Genomic DNA, 19442 nt, shown 5'->3' with positions numbered 1-19442 from the left:
TCTGCACCACCCCCCCCCCACCTTCCTCGGGGCTTCTCCAGGCCTTGGTTAGACTCCAGAATGACTGAATCTGCACCCCACTTTCTGTTGTCTTTTCTCAGGAGAACATGTGTGTTTCTGGGGCAGGGGACCATCAATCCTTCACACCTCTGTTTCTCCAGCTGTAACATTGGAACCTCAGTACCTACCTCACCGGGTTCTCAGGAGGTGCCTGTCACTCTGGGTGTGAAAGAGTGAACACATGCAGAGGGGCCGCCCAGAGGCTCCCTAAGACGAGGCCAGTCTGATGGAGAAGCTGGGGAGCCCAATGCAGAATGCCTGGATCAAACCCGTTCTCCTAGTGCGCAGCTGGGGCACCGGGTGCGCCTCTGGCTTCCTTGTGCAGTGTGTCTTTTGTTTGCTTTTTATTCACGTATTTTTGGCTGCCCTGGGTCGTCACTGCTGCATGAGGGTCTCTCCCTAGTTGCTGGCAAGAAGGAGCCAGTCTTCATTGCGGTGCAGGCTTCTCATCATGGTGGGCGGCTCCTCTGGTCATGGAACACCGGCTCTAGGGCGCCAGGCCTTCAGTAGATGTGGGGCATACACTCACTTAATCTGCATGTGCTGGATCTCTCTGGACCAGGGGTCGAACCCATGTCCCTGGCATTGCAAGGCAAAGATATTCTTAACCCGTGGACCACCAGGGAAGTCCTCCTGCAAGGCATTTAATGATGCGATTAAACTAAATGAAGTTTGAGTTCCCTCCCATGTGAGGAGGAGGGTGGTGGTACACGGCAGGATGACTCCAGGTCTAAATGCGTGCTTTAACGCGTCCTGTGGGTGTCTTGAATCTTCCCTCTAGCTCACGTGGTAAAGCGTGTGCCTGCAATGCTGGAGACCTGGGTTCGATCCCTGGGTCAGGAAGATCCTCTGGAGGAGGGCATGGCTACCCACTCCAGTATCCTTGCCTGGAGAATCCCATGGACAGAGGAGCCTGGTGGGCTGCAGTCCATGGGGTCACAGAGTCAGACACGACTGAGCGAGTAACACTGCTCCTGGAGGGTGCCTCGGTTTGCATGTTTCCTTGGCTCTTTACCACGCGTCTCCAGAACGTGTGTGATGCTTGTGGGAACCGTCTTTTGGATGCAGTGGACAGCCTCGTCTCAGCTCTCCAGGGAGGTGGGTGATTTCCTGGAGGCTGTGCGTGAAACCACATCGGCCTCTAGTGGCCAAAGGCCCACAGTGCAACAAGCCGGGTGCCATCCAGGCTCTGGCCGAATGACCCCTAGGAAGCCCCCGGGACTTATCCCTGAGACCCTTGCAGAGCTCTCTTCTCAGCAAGAAGTCTGCCATTAGTCCAAGCTGTTGGAGGCGTTAAGTATACTCGATATTCGCATGTCACTGACAAATACTTTAAGATACTCAAACGTGTCTGCGCTGTATAAAAGCCTGTGAAGTGAGTTGTTACTGCCATTTCAGCTCAGGAGAGACTGACTTGCTCCCGAGTTTGGAAACTTAGTCCAGTTTGTTACAGAGACTGGCTGTGTGCAAGGAGAGTGAATCACAGGAATGGAGAATGGATGTTTCGGGATGGAAAGATCTTGATTCTTAGCGATCCCACGGCAGCCAGGGGTAGTGGGGTGAGCTTTGGAGCCAGAACTCTCCAAAGCTCTCGTATACCAGAGGAGGGAATTCGGACAAGTTAGCACTCATTGGTGTTTGCCCTGTTAGTCAGAGTATTTCAGGGGAGTTGTTGTTCAGTTGCTAAGTCCTGTTCAACTCTTTGTGACCCCCACCGACTGCAGCACACCAGGCTCCTCTATCCACCACTGTCTCCTGGAGTTTGCTCAAATTCACGTCCATTGAGTCAGTGATGCTGTCGAACCATCTCATCCTCTGCCGCCCCCTTCTCCTTCTGCCTTCGGTCTTTCCCAGCATCGGGGGCTTCAGAAGACTGAGGCAATGACATAAAACGGCGTAGAGGCATCTAACGTCAGTCAGTGCAGTACCTCCTTTCATATGACTTTGAACATGTGGAGAAAAATGCAGAATCTCATAGGCATGTTTTAATATTTTCCAGCGTGGATTTTCCTCAACTTGGTTTCTGCCTAAGGTTTCTTCTGTTGCATGTAAAGCTGGATAAAAGAAAATCTCCATCAGCTGCAGGCAAGCTGGTAAACGTAGGGGAAATCTACCTTTTTGAGGCTGCCTGGCTGGCCTTGGGAGCTGTGCCCAGTGGCCTGGCATCATAGAGCTTTACCCAGCACGCTCGAGTGAGCCTGGCCCTGGCCGGAGGGATTACGTTTCATCCTGTGTTGAAATCACTTGAAATTCCCCCTGTTCATCCAGATACAGAAATAAAAGCAGCAACTCGTGGTCTTGCTGAGGCAAAATCTTTATTGTTAGCCGTTACCGGGTCCCTTATTCTTTCACTTTGGCATCCATCTGCCAAAAATAGACTGTTGTCAAAATAGGGTATTTTGAGAACCACACGAGTGTGGATTTTCATACCTCACACCCCACACGTATTTCATCAAAAGATCAAATTATATTTTTATCATTTTTATCTGTAGATCTTAAGAGTTCAATAGAAGCTTCTGAATGAAATGATTACTTTCATTTTTATCATCTTCATTTTAAAAAAAATATTTATTTGGCTGTGCCAGGTGTTAGGTGAGGCACTCGGGGTCTTTGGTCTTCACTGTGGCATGCAGACTCTTTAGTCGTGGCACGCGGGATCTAATTCCAGGACCAGGGGTCAAAGCCAGGCCCCCTGCGTTTGAAGCTTGGACGCTCAGCCACTGGGCCATCAGGGAAGTCCCTTGTTTTCACTTTTTAAATGTACTGTCATTTGGGTGGCCATTTCTTGGGTCTGAGGCTTGAAGCTGAGGCAGGATGAGAGGCAGGAGGCCAAAGCATCCTTTTTTAAATGCCCTGCCCGAACACTCACACATACACACACACAGATGCATCAATTGGAGTGACATCCACATCTTTCTTTTTCCCCCTTTTTCTCATCACCAATCCCTTTCTCATCCCCCTGCTTCCTGCATTTCTATTTTACCCAAAAGAAAGAGAAGGCGCCCCGCTACGTCATGAGCTGAGGGTTCACAGAGAGAAATCCTTCTAAACGACTTTTCAGCTGTTTACCTAAAGGTCCTGTCCCTCTGACCGGCGGTCACAATGATGAGTCACCCATCGGGCTTGAGTCCACAGCCGCCTGAATCAACTGCAACTCCCGGGCTGTGACCTCACACTTTCCATTTGTTTTAAAACTCTCACTTCCCTCGAACCTGACTGTCTTAATGTCAATTTTCTTCCAGGCGTGGACTTTCAGTTTGTGCTAATTTTCGAGTCTTTTTCCAAATTACCTTTGGAAATCAATGCATGAAGAATTTGCCAACTCTCATACATGCAGTTCCTGGACAGGTTCAGGAGTGTGTCCCCACAGAGAGGCCTTCTCCGGCGGTAGTGTTTGTTTCTTTACTTCTGCTGTGCCGGGTCTTCGTTGCTGCAAGCAGGCTCTTCGTTGCGGGGAGAAGGCTTCTCTGGCTGTGGAATGTGGGCTTAGGTGTCTGGCAGCACGTGGGATCCTAATTCCCTGACCAGGAATTGAACCCATGTCCCCTGCATTAGAAGGTAGATTCTTTACCACCTGACCATCAAGGGAGTCCCAGTTCTCTTTACAAAATAGAAGTTAGGGGCTGTGAACTAAAACTTTACCTTTTCAGACCTTATTAAGCCTGGTGCTCTGTGACAACCTAAAGCAGTGGGCTGGGGGTGGCGGGTGGGAGGGAGGTTCAAGAGGGAGGGGTCGTCTGCATGCCTATGGCTGATTCATGTTGACATATGGCAGAAACCAACTCAACATTGTAGAGCAATTACCCTCCAATTAAAAATAAATTTAAAAGAGGCCTTATTATATGTAGCATTATATATATGTACTGGAGAAGGCAATGGCACCCCACTCCAGTACTCTTGCCTGGCAACTCCCATGGACGGAGGAGCCTGGTAGGCTGCAGTCCATGGGGTGGCTAAGAATCGGCACGACTGAGCAGCTTCCCTTTCACTTTTCACTTTCCTGCATTGGAGAAGGAAATGGCAACCCACTGCAGTGTTCTTGCCTGGAGAATCCCAGGGACGGGGGAGCCTGGTGGGCTGCCGTCTATGGGGTCGCACAGAGTCGGACACGACTGAAGCGACTTAGCAGCAGCAGCAGCATATATGTGTACGAAAGATTGTCAGTCCGTTGCATCCATTTCAGATAAGCATGATGCGGCGTCTGCACATTCAGATCCACGCGTTTACGTCTTTGTTATTATGGACAAGTGCCTGTTTCCCCTTTATCCTTTTCTAAGAAGTCTGTCCACGTTTCCTGCAGGAGAAAGCGACACCCAGCTCCTAGCATGCTGCCGGGGAATGCCCTCAGAAGACACACTACTTCTGTGACCTGATCCTTCTACCTCCTCTCATCCAGTCGTCAGTACTTACACCTTTCCTGGACCCGCTGCCACTTCAAATGTGCATCCAGTAGATAAAAACTCCTTCAGGTGCGACTCGGCAGAGCTGCAGCCACGCTCCACGGCGTCTGAAACTCCTGCAGATGTGTGCCCTGCCACGTCCACTCAATGTGAACACACAGCAGGGACGTCCCTGGGGGTCCGGTGGCTAAGACGCCACGCTCCCGATGCAGGGGCCCAGGTTCGATCCCTGGTCGGGGAATGAGATTCCGTAGGCCCCACCTAAAGATTCCGCATGCCACCACCAAGACCGAAGATCCTGGGCACTGCACAAGACCCGAAGAAGCCAGAAAAATAAATACATTTTAAAAATTGCACAGGGACTTCCCTGGCAGTCCGGTTGTTAAAACTTCGCCTTTCAGCGGAGGGAGTGTGGGTTCCATCCCTGGCTGGGGAGCTAAGTAAGAGCCTGCATGCCTCCTGGCCAAAAAACCAAAACTTAAAACAGAAGCAATATTGTAACAAATTCAATTAAGGCTTTAAAAACGCCCTCCCCCTCCACCCACCACACAAAATCTTTTTCAAAAAATTGTACCCATTGGGGGACTTAAAGGTGTAATCAGTACTTCTCACTAAGAAATGTCAGTCAGATCATTCTTCATTAAACCAAAAGAGCCTAATGTACTGTGCAGATAAATCTAAGCATTTCATATCAGTAAGCAAGTGTTTTATCAAAATACTGCTCTTAAGCAGAAGAAACCATTGAAACAAGGAAAAGCTTGAATGAAATACGCCTTTATGCATTCACTGCAAAGTGACACATTCCACAACCAGCGTTGCAGACACAGCAATGAATTTCTCGTGCTGACTGGACCCAGCTGTGCATTATTGCCTCATTTGCTTCTGGTAAGGACACTCTTCCCTGGCTCTTCTCATGGTTTCTCTGTTCCTCCCCCTGCCTCTGAGACACACTGGACCCCTGCCTCCTCGGGAAGCGCTTTCTGCGCCCCCGCCGGCCTTCAGCCGTGTGCCCCTTACCCGCCTCTCAGACTCCAGTCCAGTCGGGCACCCCGCCTTCCCTGCGTGCCAGAGCCCTTCCCGAGCGCTGTGCACCCTGAGGTCACAGGGTGCGGGGCACAGACCCACAGGCAGCCAGCCCTCTCTGACTCGCAGTCTTTTAAGAAGAAAAGAAGGTGGTCCTTTAAAGAAGAAAAGAAGGCCCAAGTAAGTAAGCCAGATTGATCTGAGCCCAGCCCTGAGCGTGCATCCATTGGCGTTGTGAAGGGAGCGACAGCCGGGGACTTCTGATGCCCCGCCCCGCTGGCTCGCAAGCCCGGCTGGCTGTAAGTGGCCTTTCCTGTAACACCCGCGTTCACGAGTCGGTGTCAGCGTTCCTCTCAGGAACATTACGCGCAGAGCCGGGCCCTTTGCCGAGGCGTAGGCAGGCCGTGCTGCGTGGCCTCAGAAGCTCGGCTGGGAACACAGCGGGCCTCACGCCCTCCGCGTGACTAAGGCCAGAGCGCGGCCGCTGGAGGAGGATTTCCACTCTTTCAGCCGAGCAGCGTCCTACCCGCCGCTCAGCGAGCTCGGGGCTACAGGGCCTGTGTCACTCTGCGGTGCTGACTGCGGCGGCCTGAGGCAGCCTGGGGGACGCTGTGCCCAAGCGCACACCCAAGGGCATCCGCGCGTACTCTAGAGCACACGGCGGGCCTGCACACCGCCAGCCTCCAGAGGCGTGGCGGACCGACCTGAGGGTCTGCACTGCTCTCTTCCTGGCCAAGTGCCGGCAGCAAGTGCTAACGCTGCCTCTAACGCCCCCAGGACACAGCTGGGGGCTGTCTCCTCAGCCCCGGGGACAGAGTACACGGACGCCCTTCCCACCCCTCTGCGGCAAAGAGGAGCCGTGACAGAGGCCCGTAAGCAGGCCTCTGAAGTGAAGGGCACACGGGCTTTGGGACGCGGAACGCCTGGGTCTGCTAGGCGGGTAACCCTGAACAAGCTGTACCCACTCCTGCGAGCCTGTCTTCTCATCTGCCAAACGGAGATGCCACCGCCTCCCTCAGCGGGGTTGTGCGAGGTCGTGATTCCCGTAAAGCCCCTGGCAGGGCGCTTCAATACAGCAGATACTCAACACACGCTAATCACGATCTTTATTATCCGAGAGTCTGAGCTGGTGAGAGTCCATGATTTTTAATTCACTCTTTCAGTCTTCTCAGAAGAGTCATCCACAACTGGAGTTAAAAAATATATTTGTCCTGTGAGGCTGTTACACGCCTGCAGAGGTTGTTGAGTGGGTAGGAAAGATGGGAACACTGCGGTGGGGGGATGCTGCCCTGTCCGCGTTCCTTTATGGCACGCGCGTGCACACACACGGACACACACACACGCACGCACCCCAGAATAAACCTGTGTGCCCATCATTCCTTTATGGCACACGCACACACACGTACACACACTCATCCCAGAATAAACCTGTGTGCCCATCTGTCCATGTCTCCAACCCTGTGAAAATGGCTGTGGTTTTAGAGGTTTTCAAAGCTAAGGCTGAGGCCTCAGAGAACACTATTTCGTCAGGAGAGAAAGCAAGTGAGAGGGAGCATAACCGCTACATTCTCTTGTCCTTGGTGGCACAACGGCTCCCACGTGCGGGGACCCCACTTTGTCGAGAGATGGTCCTCAGGTCATGCACGGACCTCACCGTCCACCGAGAAAGCTCCTGCAGCACCTTCAGGCCCCACAGCTTCTTCTCAAAGAGACCAGCGTCCCCAGGGAGGAGGGGCGGCCCGCCGGCCTCCCTGGGGGGCACCCTGTGCTCCAGCAGCGCCATCAACTCCTCCAGCTGGTACGCGAAGGCCGCCACCTGGAGGAGGACAGCGTGTATCGCCTGGTGGAAGTCTTCTTCAGCCGGGGTGAAGTGTGCCCGCTGGTCTTCCAACAGCCGGGCCAACATCCCGTGGAAGGCGCGGTAGGCCTGGAGGTTCTCTTGGAGCCGCTCCGCCTCAGTCAGCTCGCTCCACCTGCTGGAGCTGGCCGTCGGCACGCCTTCCAGAGTGTCCAGGTTCATGTTCCCGTTCAGACCCTGATGCTTCATCTGGCCAAGGATACAGAGAAACGTCACCCCTCCTGCACTCACTCCACCGTTCTCACGTCACCTCTAAGTCCCACACGCACGCTACTCACTTCCCTGGTCAAGGGTCCAGATTGTAAAGAAAATAGTCTACAAGAGGAATTCTTCCTTTGGGATCCGTGACTGGCATCCCAGAATTTATACACACCGCTTGGATACCTGTTCACTTTTCTTGGGGGAATCGTAGCTTTTGCTAGGTGCCAAAGGCTGAAAGCCACTGTCTGGTCTAGAATAGCTTTTCCTCCCCACTCAACACTCCCTGCTGGCACCTAGAATATTACCATCATACTGGAGTTTAAGTATTTTAAATATACCTAAAGACACTGGCCATACCTAAGCAGCTCTAAAATACAGCCTTGAAAGAATTGTTCTAACAGCTCTCTCCACTGCCCACTCTCACTGGTGAGGAGAGTCATTTATTAGAGAAGTCAATAGCTATATATATATTTAATCTGTATTTTAAAGTCTGATTTCTGAATGTTGGGGCTTTAGGAAGAGAAACCCACTCTCCGAGAACTTAAATTCAGAGCTCTCCACAGGAGTCTGCAGTTCCCACGGCAGGCCCTAGGTGAAGACTGACGGGAATCTTCCTCTACAGAAAATGTACCTAACCCCATGGTCAGCGCCTTAAGAACTGGACACCCTCCCCAGTTCCCCAGGGTTTCTTCCAGGAGACTTTTTTTTTAATAGGTGACCTTTCTATTTAGACACACAAACACTTCTGATTGTATAGGGCCCTAATACTGTAATAGGAAAAGCTGGTTGGTTTATACTGCTCTTCCCCCAGCTCTATGCACCTCCCTCAGCCTTATGTTTACATAGTTAAAAAGTCAGAACAACATATACATGAAGAACCCACACTTGGGAGGGCTCACGGTTCATCTACTCTGGAAGAATTCAGACAGGTATTCAAATTAGGAACAGCCTCCAAGACATACAGACAAACCTACCTAGAACCCCACGTATACTTCCTGATTTAAAGAGCATGTTTCCTAAATAGCATATAGAAAGAAACGTCTTAAAGGACTTCTCTCCAGGGAAAGGGCCGTGTCAAACGACAGGTGCCCAGTGTTTACAACAACTGCTTGGTTAGGGCTTCTGTAATGGATAACGGGGCGGAAATACGATGAAGGGCGGGGTCAGAAGAGAAGAAGTGAAAACAGACAACAGCAAAGTCGGCAACTTACGTAAGAGTCCACCAGAGCAGTCAGGTCTGAACGGATCTTCCGTGCTAGCCAGATGGAGCGGCTACACAGGTCCCGGAGGTGAGGGGGGAGCAGCGAATGCTCCGCGAAAGCCATCCCCTAGCTCAACGGCCAGGCCCAGCAAACGAGGGAGCTGGGTCTGTCTACACTGGTCCCAATCAGAAATGTGCCTCGCGGGCCAAATGCACTGGGCATCTCTCTCCTAACGGGACTGTGCACCCCCACCCCCGGCCTGGCTGAGGCGGCAGCGAATTCCTGGCTGTGGACTTTTGCGCCCGTGGAATCAGAGGCCCCTTCTCAATCGGCTTTTTGTCCTGCAGCGTCTGCCTCCATCCCTCTCCTCCTCAGCGCCTCGTGTACTTGTCCTCACGGCACTGTTTTGCTTTCGCACTTAGCAACAAGGTCGCTGTCACACTACCTCTCAGGATGCCCTGCCTAATGTGACCTATTTCATACACACGTTCAATCAGTCCATCTTTTTACCACCCGCCCTGTGCCCCCCAGGTCCCTCTCTCTCTTCTTTGGCCTAGTATACAATAATATTGTTACTATTACTGATACAGCTGCCATTCATTAAGCATCTACCCTGGGCCAAACATGGTTACCTGCTTTAAAGCCTTTATTTGATCTTTAGAATAGTTCTACAAGATAAAGTTTTCTTATTTTACATATGAAATGCAGGCTTAAAGAAGTTAATTCATGTGCACAAAATCCAGTACCTAGGTTCAAAATTTAAATATAGGTCTTTGATTCTACAGCTGTTTCTCCCACTGACTTTCCAATTTCATTCTTTGGGTGGTTCATATTTTTCGAGACACAAAGTTTACATGAAATAGACCCTGTAAAAATACAGCACTTTCCCCACTCCCACCCTTTTGCTCTGTTTAAAAATGAATTATCACTTGATTACAAGTCAGCTAAGGGAGCATCACTATCATCTCAATCATGGTGCCTCCCTTTCCAGGATGAGGCAGGCACTGTTTAGGCCTGTTCTCTTCCAAAAGACAGGAAACACCCAACCCTGACTTGGTAACATTTCTGAGGCAGTCTCACTCAAGTGACAACACGCTTTTCTTCTTCTTCCTTATCCCAGTCATACCACATTGCTTCTTAACAAAATGAAAATTCTTAACAAAATTCATAACAGAATAAACGGGACTGAGAAGCGAAGGCAGAGTTTAAGTGCTCACAGCATCACTTTATCCCATGTAGCTGTAGGTTCCAGGGTGATGCCAACTGGGTTGAGTCACATGTTTCATCCCCATGAATCAAGCAGTTCTATTTTATCACAGACACTACCTGTGAATCGAAACAAATGCCTTCTCAGGGGAAAAGTCCCACAAACAACGATCGAGGGACACAGAGGGAAAGAAATGGGCCGGGGGACTGTCACAACAGGCCTTTAAGGAAGGCAGCAGGAGTCTTTTTTTTTAACTCTGTACTTTTATGGACATTGAGTTTTGTGAAGGAGCACTGATATTAAATGCTATCAGAGTATTGTCATCATCAGAGTGAAATTAACCCCACAGCTTCCTTTACTACATTAAAATGGCCACCTTTTCCAGATTGTCGAAACACGGAAAGGATTTTCAATTTTGCCAAATGATCAGAATGGCATGTCAGTATTAGAAATCAAGAACTAAACAGAGTCAAAAGCTAACTACCTGATTCGCAACAAGGGCAAACAACAGTTTCTGCCACATCAACCTGTTCTGAGGGCACTTGGTTTTCTCATTGAGCAGCATCAATTATTTCACCCCAGCGTAACTATAACTCAGTACAACCAAGGAAGACCAGTTGCTTCCATGAAGACAATTTTTATTTTTCTTCTTTACATTTTATTTTGGATATGCCTTAGCTAGATTAAGAGAAAACAAGGATTTGAAAAGCAGAGTATCCCTTTTATTATAGTTTCTTTTTACATAACCTTTTCGACCTAGATTCAGGTCTCTCTCCCATCAAAGGAGAAGGGTCCTGCACATTACAACAGGCAAAAAAGGCTTTTAGGAAATAAAATATTTTAAATTGATTCATTACAATTTTTCAATTTTCTTGAGTACATTGGAAGGTGGGAAAAAGGCAGGAGGGAAAGATGGTGCTTCAAACAGCCTGACCGTAATAACCTTAGTGAGGTTTAGTACACTCTATATTTTTCTCCAAACAGGTTCTAAGGAGGTTCAAGTGCTCTATGTGGGTGCTTTTCCATACCTTAATGTAGCTATTTTTACTCCCAGTCATCCTGGCCAGTGTTTATCTAAATTCTCTGCAACATATTAAGTCTCAATTATGCAAAATAACCCCAGGCAACCACAAACAAGGGGGAAGCACACCCTGGAGAAACAACGCCTGTTTCAAGTACGTTTCCAGAATTCAGAACTGCCAATTAAAGATGGAGAATACGCTGCGGGGAGAAGGTATTAAAAATGTACCAGAATTTGATTAAGAGTAGGAAACGGAGAATTTTAAGACCGAGTTCCTTAGAAAGATGGTGACATAAACATCTGAGGAGCAGAAAGTTAAAGGGAAGAGAAACTGGTGACAGTCACTTAAAGCAACTCTTTCCTTTGCTGGCATCCCTTTCTCAAAAGGAAAAAAAACAAACTAAACCCGTGAAAAATACCTGAAAATTCACCTCAATCTGCTACAATAATTTATTGAAGCAAATTACAGGCAAACGGTAGCTATGAAGAGTGAGAAGGGGAGTTTCAAATCATGAGAACTGATGAGCTGCTTTTGGTGGGGAGGAGTGTGATAAAGGGAAGAAAACATTTTCCCTCTGTCTCCAAGTTTTCTTTTAAAAATGCAGTTTGCTTTTGTGTAGGCGGCTAAAACATTCGATGGCTAACCGCTGCAAGTGTAATTCACGGAGACCAAGGATAAGACAAATGTGACCGTGACAAGTGTCGGCTACAGACGCCTGCTAGGACTTCTACGGGGAAAGAACTTCGTTGTAGACCCGTCCAATTAATCTTATAGTAGTTTTACATCTACTCCACACACCAAAGTCAACTCCAAGTCCTCACTGCAGCCAGGAGAGCACATTCCATATTCCTTCCATCCACTCCACTCTCTGCCCAGCCCTGGAGGCGATGGCAAAGCCTCCACAGGGAACACAAACAGCACGTCTTAAGACGCTCACTGCAGACGTGTCCCTCCCTACCCCCTGGCATCCAACACTCACACCCAGTGGGTGTAGAGCAAGCCTCTTTCAGAGATGGCGTTTTGTTACCCTTTTTTTTAGGAGGGGGAAAAATCAGAGAGAAAACTGACAAACTTTGTAGTTTTAGTGTTTGTGAAAAACAAGCTGTTCCTTATTCTGTTCTCAGCAAAGCTTCATTCTTTCCAACAGCCATTATACATTTCTAACAAACAATGAACAGGGCAAGCCTTTAATTCCAGTTTCTGAGGTATGTAGGATAGAAACTGCCCTTCTGGTTCTCTAAAAATGAGCCAAAATAGGTCTTTAGTCTTCTGGAAGTTATGAAGTTGTACAAAACTGTCTCTCTCCCATGGACAGTAGTAAGCGATACACCCATGAAAATCCCTACCTCAAGGGCAATGGTAATCCCTGGAATCTCCCTGGAATCTCAGGTGAAGGCCAAAGCATTGTGCGGACTATCCACTGTGCTGAAGACATCCTTTTTCTGAAGTGTCATTACAAGGGAAACACAACAGAACAAGTTCCCGTGACTTAAAACCGTCTGACTCGGAAGATTCCTTCTCTGACAGCAGTGCCCTTCAACAACTGGGAGCTGAGACGAACCCATGATGAAACACAGCAAAGACAGAGGGGCCAGAGCTGGGCTGACAGGGGGTGTGTACAGAGAAATGATGGGCACAGAGAAGCAAATGAAGAACTCTCAGGAGAAAACCTTGCTCTGTAGTTCAGACCCTGAATAACCTTCATCCCCTCAAAATTCCTGAACCTCGATGCTCTGCAAGCTCAAAGAGCACAAGTTACCACACCCCCACTGTCCTTCCCTGAAGAGGCTTCCAGAAAAGCACTGTAGTGATTCTGTTGGTGCTGAGGACCAGCTTTCTGCAAAGGCCACTGGAGCGCTATGATTTCAGGGGCTGGCTGTGCTTCCTCAACCCTCTATCTTGCCTTCTACAAGTACCTCTTATGCAAAGGACCCCACGTCAGAATAATGTAATCTTGCCCAGCCCCACAAAATATAGCAACAAAGACAAAAAAAAAAAAATCAGACTTTCCATTAATAAATAAGGAATCTCAGGTTCCACAACACAAAAACACACATGTTCAAAGTGCAAATTTCTGTCATCAGTCTGGGACTTCTCACCGATAGAGCCCTGTCTATGGTCAGAGACCACGGGGCGGGCGGCCCCTCCTTGCCGGGAGCCTGCTTGCGAGCAAGTGAGCACCATTGAGAACCTTATGGAGGGACTGGGCGGCGGGGGGGCAAGGAAGACGGAGAAGGCCAAGAGTAGGGAGGTGGTCCCCACGCAGCCTGCCTTCCTTCCTTCACCTGGAGAGAGTCGAGGGAGGGGGGTGAGAGATGTGCGCTGTTTTAACAGCTCACCCTGCTCAGGGGCCCTAAAGTGCCAAGTCAAGCTGCCAGCCTCCGGAGACTAGAAGTATATGATACTTGGAAGATACATGTGCTGCAAGGTAGAAGCCAGGACCACGGGGCAGCGGGAGAGGAGGAGGGGCGGAGAGGACATCAATGTATCATTAAGAGTTAAAAGCTGATCCAGAGCACACTGAAGTCACAGGGTGAAAGGGGGCGTCTGCTGATGAGCAGAAGTCTGCCTGGTTGGAAAAGAGTTTAGAAAGAACCCTTCCTTTAAGAGCTGCTGCAGCGGCTTCTTTGTCGAGCTTTCTGAGAAAGGCAACGTCAATTTTATAAAGGGGACGACAGAGGGAGAAGAAGGGGTGTGTGTGTGTATGTGTGTGTGTGTGTGTGCGCTGTGACCCAATGGAAAGAGCAGGCCCTTCAGTTATTTCACTAGATTTTAAATGCTTTAAATTTTTTTTTTTTGTCCTTTTTGTCTTTTAAATACAAAGTCTGAGCCGTCCCAGCGCCCGGTCCGCCCCTGGCTATGGCCCCGCCGAGTCCGAGTCTTCGATCAGGACCTCTGCGGTAGCACCGAGGATATCCGAGTTCATGACCAGCCCGTCTGCGCCCGTGCCGCCCCCGCCGCCCACGAAGAGCTTGCCGTCGGTCACCAGGCTCACCCGCTCGGCCCCACCACAGAAGGACTTGGACACACCCTCAGCTTCCAGCAGCAGGCACTCTCCGGGGGCGGGGTTTCCCAGCGGCTCGGGAAGCAGCGGCAGGCCCTGGCCGCCAGCGGGCGGGCTGAGGGCCTCGGGGCTTGTGCCCAGGATGTCTGTGCTGGTGATGAGCGCGCCGGCGTTGGCGGCCAGGGCCTCGGCGATCAGCACCTCGGGGTGGCTCTTCGCTTTGTGCGCCACCACGCTGTCCTTCTTCTCAAACTTTTTGCCGCAGATATTGCAAGAAAATTGGTAGAAGGAGTCTGCATCGTGTTTCTTCATGTGCCAGTTAAGGGATGCCTTTTGCCGACAAGTAAATCCACAGATCTCGCATCTGAGAGAGTGAGAAAGAAAACAGCTTATCAAAAAGAGGAAGGGCCCTCTCATCCAGGGTCAGGGTCACATGTACAAACGATGAGTCATCGAAACAGGTCCGTAGGCATGACCCCCCAGTCAATGCCCGCTCTCACATGGGGAAAAGCCATGTGCCAGGAGAGGGGCTTCCTCCAGCAGGGCGCACCCCAGGAACGAGTACTCACTGGAGAGGCTTCTCGCCGGTGTGAATCATCCGGTGCACTGCCAGGTTGTGGGAACTCTTGAAGGCTCGAGCACAATACTCACAGATATAATCTCTTTGATCTGAGAAAAACAGTGTGATTAGTTAGTGTTCCATTTGGAATCCCTCTTAAGTATTTTTTCCTAGCTTACAAAAAGTAAGCAGATAACCAGGCAGGTGAATTTAGAGTAAAAGCAATGTAGAGTGTAAGCACCCTGGATAAACAAAACGAAAATAAACAGCAGGAGGGAATTCCCTGGCAACCCAGTGGTTAAGCTTCTTGGCCAAGAACAGTTCCTGGTGGGGCAACTGAAATCCCACACAGACTGCACAGCACACTCAGAAAAGTAAAGTATCATTTTCATCTTTTTTTTTTTTTCCAGTCTAGCCATTCATTAACATAAGACTGTGTTTACAGTAACAAAAATAAAAAACACAGCTAGAGAGAAATATGAGAACGTGAATCCTAATCTCAGTTTTACCAGTAAGTCAGATGCAGGATAAATTGCTTAGCAAGTAAACAATTTTATTTCTCATAGCTTTTTTCTTAAAACAGCTTTTTCACAGATTGTGAAAGCTGAATGGTTACATACAAAGAAGCTGGCGTTCAACGAACAGCAGCATTAAAAAAAAGAATCTGACATTACCTAAAGAAAACCGATCCGTACACAAAGTGGTACTCATAGCTTCTGTTTCAGGTTTTAAAAAAAAAAAAAGTTACCCAAGATAAACAATTTAAACTTCTCTCAAAAATCCTATGGGGCAAAGGAGCACTGGACTTCTTTTCTTCTTTATCAACTGGTTGGGGAGAAAGTGGACCAACACATGCTCAATGTCTACTTGTTAAACAATGGCCACTACACTCTACGTATGCCTTTCACTTAAAATGACCAGAAACAGTCACAGCGAAAACAAGATAAGAGGCAAACAACACCCAATGTAATCCTACCCTCCATCCCAAACAGTTCTAAAAGCAAGTGTAGGAGAAGAGCCACGTCTCTCCCACCTGAACGCACGGAGGCGGCACCTGGGGCTCTAGGAGACACAGAGGCGGACTCAGCAGGTCGAGGCGGGGCCTGAGACACGCCACCTCTAGCAGGGAGCTCACAACGCCAGGCCCGTCCGTCTGCATTCCTCACCAACAGTAGGGTCTGAAACGCACACTCCTACCCCAGAGACAAAGCTTACCGTCTCTCAGGTCTGGGCCACATTCCCAGCTCCACGGGAGCATGACGAACCCACGTGGAGCATTTCACATACTTAAGGAAATTATATTTTCAAAAGAAGCCAATTCACACTCATTTGGAAAAGTAAAACTCTCTTAACACTGACATCATAAAATTGTATCAACTACATACAAATATTTGGAAAGGACTTAATTTCTAAACCAGTGTTTGTCATAGACCGCTTATAAAATCCAGCTAAAGTAGTCTAAACTGGCTGTCAGAAATTATTTTCTATGGAATGAAACAGTGTAACAGGGAGAAGGGGCAGAGGAATGGCAGCTCCTTTAGAGAAACAGTGGGGGCAGCGTCCTCACTGAAGAGACGCAGCGGGAGGCAAGGACTGCAGCCTGTGGAGCCATGAAGACCTCAGGTACACCCCAGTGCCGGGCCCATCAGGTGCCCGGCTCCGTGCAGCACACAGCACCTTACACGTCGCCCCATTCCATCCTTATAAATACGCAGCGTTACTGGAATCATCACTAACCTTACCCAGCCCAATCTGTTCCTATTTAGCTGCACTTGACCACAATTGTCCAGTGGCTGAAAATGAACGCTGTCTGAACTCCTTCGACAACATGTGTCACACAGGTGTTCAGCTTCTCTTCTCCAGCCACCAGTTCCTGTAGGGGGCTACATGCGCGCACAGTTGCTCAGCAGTGTCCAAGTCTTCAGGCCCACACAGACTGTAGTCTGCCAGGCTCCTCTGTCCATGAGATTTTCCAGCAAGAACACTGGAACGGGTTGCCAATGCCTCCTCCAGGGGATCTTCCTGACCCAGACGTTGAACCCGTGCCTCCTGTGGCTCCTGCACTGGCAGGTGGATTCTGTACCACTGAGCCACTTGGGAAGCCCCACAGGAGGTTACATGTGGATTCAATAGCTAGCCTTTGTGATTCCAATAGTAGCAGAAGTCTTGGGAGATTTTTAGTAGGTAATATAAACTATAAGCAAGCCTCCTCACCATTAAGGCTTTCTCTACATACTCCTCATTTTCAGTCCAGGTAGTTACTACAAGTATCTATCTAACTGAAGCAGAATTAGAAACCACCCCCAAAATTATTATTATTATTTTTTTGCTAAAAACTAGCTGTGTAACCACTGGTTACCTAATGCTGCTCAGCCTCTGGTTTATTGGCTGTAAAACAAAGAGTAGTATAAACAAACTTGGTGATGGATGGATGGATAGGTTAGAAAAAAATATTGTTACCAATCTACACACTTAACAGGGCATTTAGCTACTTGATAAACATTCTAAGAAAGTACCTGTATGATGTTTGGCATGTCGGAGAAGTTGCTTCTGGAGCCTAAAGAGTCGTCCACAGGAGGGATGGGGACATACATATTTCTTCTTCAGCAAATGCTGGTATTTAATGTGGTGCTGAAAAAGTAAAATAAAGTGAAGAGAGAGAAAAATTAGGGCTTCCAGAAAGCTTAGCTCATTCCTTTGCAAAGTCAAAAGTACTGAAAGAAAACCAAGCCCTCTGTACGTGAACAGGGACCACTGCCATGGAGTGCTTCAGCACGTGGCTCTGTTGCTCGCGCGCTCGTGACCCCGGAAGACACACCGCGAGCTCCAGTCCCCATGTGTAGCAGGGAGGTGACGACACCTGCGTCAGCGTTGTGGGAACAGACATCGTGTACTGCACAGTGCTTAGTGCAGCGAATGGCACATGGCCAAGGAGTCATAGCCATCATTATCAGAACAGAACCAGAATCAGGGGGTAAGGCCTTAGTCGTATGTTATACTTGCTGCTAAAGACCAAACACTTCTTAAGCTTTAGTAATTAATATTTCATGTCTTCTGCCAGACCTAAATACAAGCTGTATCCTTACTCATTAAAAAAACTCACTTAAAATAAAAACCTCAAACTAAAAATTTATTCAAAATAGTAATCAAGAAATCTTACGTTTTAGTTTAACCTTATTCTTTAATAATAGACACTAAAAACAAAACCTATTTAACTGTGTCTTGGTGTGTTATCACACAATCATCTATTATATCAGGCGCATTTGCACCATGAGAAATACTGGAATATCCCAAGATTCCAAGGAACCATTTACATTCAGGTTCTTAACCACTTAAAACAACAACAAAAGCCCAACTCAAGTCATTTGATGTTTAATAAATGACTGTTGTTGACATTACACAGTAATGATGAAGCCTGCACCAGTTCACAAACTAGAAAGTCTCAGTGAGCTCGGGAACTAGTAACGGGAAGCGCTCTGCGAGTCCGCCTCCTCTGGAACAGCCCCACTGACCTGCAGGTAGCGCGGGTGAGCAAGGACGGTCCCGCAGCCTTCCATCTCACAGCGGACGTACTGGATGGGGGGCTTCTTTCTAGTAACAACATGGAAGGGAAAAGTCAGCAACAGCAGGGAGGCAGTATGCACACTGGCCTTTCACTCCGACTGCACTACAGGGGATAGCTATTCTATAGTACGAAGAATTAAAATCTCTTTTACTAGCTTATAGCTTGCACAGAATTTATGTTAGAAATAATCAGACTGCCAAATGTTTAGTTTTTTTTAAAAAAGCACAAAATAAACCAGTAACTCTCCCAAAGGCAAAGAAGTGTTAAATTTTTTAGAAACTTTAAGATCCTGCAATGGAAGGTAAAACATAGTAGCTGTGCATCAAGGACACCAATGAAGCTGTTTCTGTGAGATTCTTAGCTAGTCGTTCCCACAGGGTAATCCCAAGGCTTAACACATGAGTGAAGGGCCCACTGCCAGCAAGAAGGCACAACCCTGCAGGACTGTAAATTACTCACCTCCTTTTGGGTAATCGTGGGCTTTTGTCATCTTTTCGCCTTCTTCCTCTCCTGTAATTAAAGAACAGAGTAACTGTCCACATAGTCCAGACTGAAGCTTATACAGTAAAAGATTAACTGAGGACATACACTCAAGACTGAACAGCTGGTGGCAGAAACAACGGATAACCCACAACACATAAACCCAAAAACAAATCCTGCAAAACCAAAGATTTCACTCTGAAGCAACTTTACCTATAAATAAAACCACACCACAAGTTAACTGAAAAAGTAGAAGAAATTAGTCTATTATCTAAAAGCCCTAAGAATATAAAGGATACTCTCCTTGTGAGAGAGAGAAAAGCCTACACGCTTAAAAGCGGCTCTCTCTGCAACAGGAACTAACTGCCAGGCACGCGCTTTCACCTGATCAAAGCCATTACATCACATGCCTTATTTGCCATACTTGTTTTTACTCTCTTTACTCCCTTCTCTGCGTCCCTGCAGCCACTGACCTACTGTACTCAATGGAACATCGTTAAGTACTGCTGTGAATGAAACTTTTCAAGCTTTTGAGAGAAGTCTTTCCAATCAAACTGTCAGCTGCTTGAGACGGCAATATGTACAGGTCAACATCTTTCCTCCCACTCCTACCCTTTTTTCCAACAGTGACCTGAAAATCTGCTAAGCCTCCACTTTCAGGAGTAACTGCCTACTCACTTCCTAGGAGGCTCCTCGTCTTCCCTGATTTCATTCTCTTCTTCTTTCACCTCTACCTCGACTTCCACTTTTATTTCCTTCTTCTCTTTCTCTTCTTTCACCTTCCCTGATTTTCTCCGTGGCTTTGGGGTTTCCCTGAAAATACAAACATATTTCAACATTGGCATCGAGCAAAGGATCCTT

At 48.3% G+C, this 19442-nt stretch overlaps 2 protein-coding genes across 12 annotated transcripts in view; both read right to left on the bottom strand.

The window, feature by feature from the left end:
* Positions 1 to 6572: 6572 nt before the first annotated feature.
* CNTF (ciliary neurotrophic factor) lies at positions 6573 to 9112 on the bottom strand. The gene is made up of 2 exons (XM_086338767.1): positions 8754 to 9112; positions 6573 to 7530 (listed from the first exon to the last, which is right to left on the bottom strand). Exons 1-2 carry the CDS (start codon positions 8865 to 8867, stop codon positions 7045 to 7047), a joined length of 600 nt encoding a protein of 199 aa, XP_086194893.1. The 5' UTR covers positions 8868 to 9112; the 3' UTR covers positions 6573 to 7044.
* A 1460-nt stretch (positions 9113 to 10572) lies between these two features.
* The window catches only part of ZFP91 (ZFP91 zinc finger protein, atypical E3 ubiquitin ligase), a 40542-nt gene continuing 31672 nt past the window's right edge, over positions 10573 to 19442 (bottom strand). For all 11 annotated transcript variants that reach the window (XM_086338759.1, XM_086338754.1, XM_086338755.1 and 8 more), the window contains 6 exons: positions 19260 to 19394; positions 18561 to 18611; positions 18049 to 18127; positions 17053 to 17167; positions 14547 to 14646; positions 10573 to 14341 (listed from right to left, as the gene is read on the bottom strand). In XM_086338759.1, coding sequence (XP_086194885.1) covers positions 13831 to 14341; positions 14547 to 14646; positions 17053 to 17167; positions 18049 to 18127; positions 18561 to 18611; positions 19260 to 19394 — 991 coding nt within the window. In that variant the 3' untranslated portion in view covers positions 10573 to 13830. The remainder of the gene's footprint in view (positions 14342 to 14546; positions 14647 to 17052; positions 17168 to 18048; positions 18128 to 18560; positions 18612 to 19259; positions 19395 to 19442) is intronic.

This window comes from Bos grunniens, chromosome 15, assembly GCF_055505025.1.
Source record: "Bos grunniens cultivar Pamir isolate PY7600 chromosome 15, Bosgru_T2T1.0, whole genome shotgun sequence".
In the NCBI taxonomy this organism is placed as follows: Eukaryota; Metazoa; Chordata; class Mammalia; order Artiodactyla; family Bovidae; genus Bos; species Bos grunniens.
Note: the sequence above shows the minus strand (reverse complement) of the source record. Positions and strands in the feature narration are given on the sequence as shown.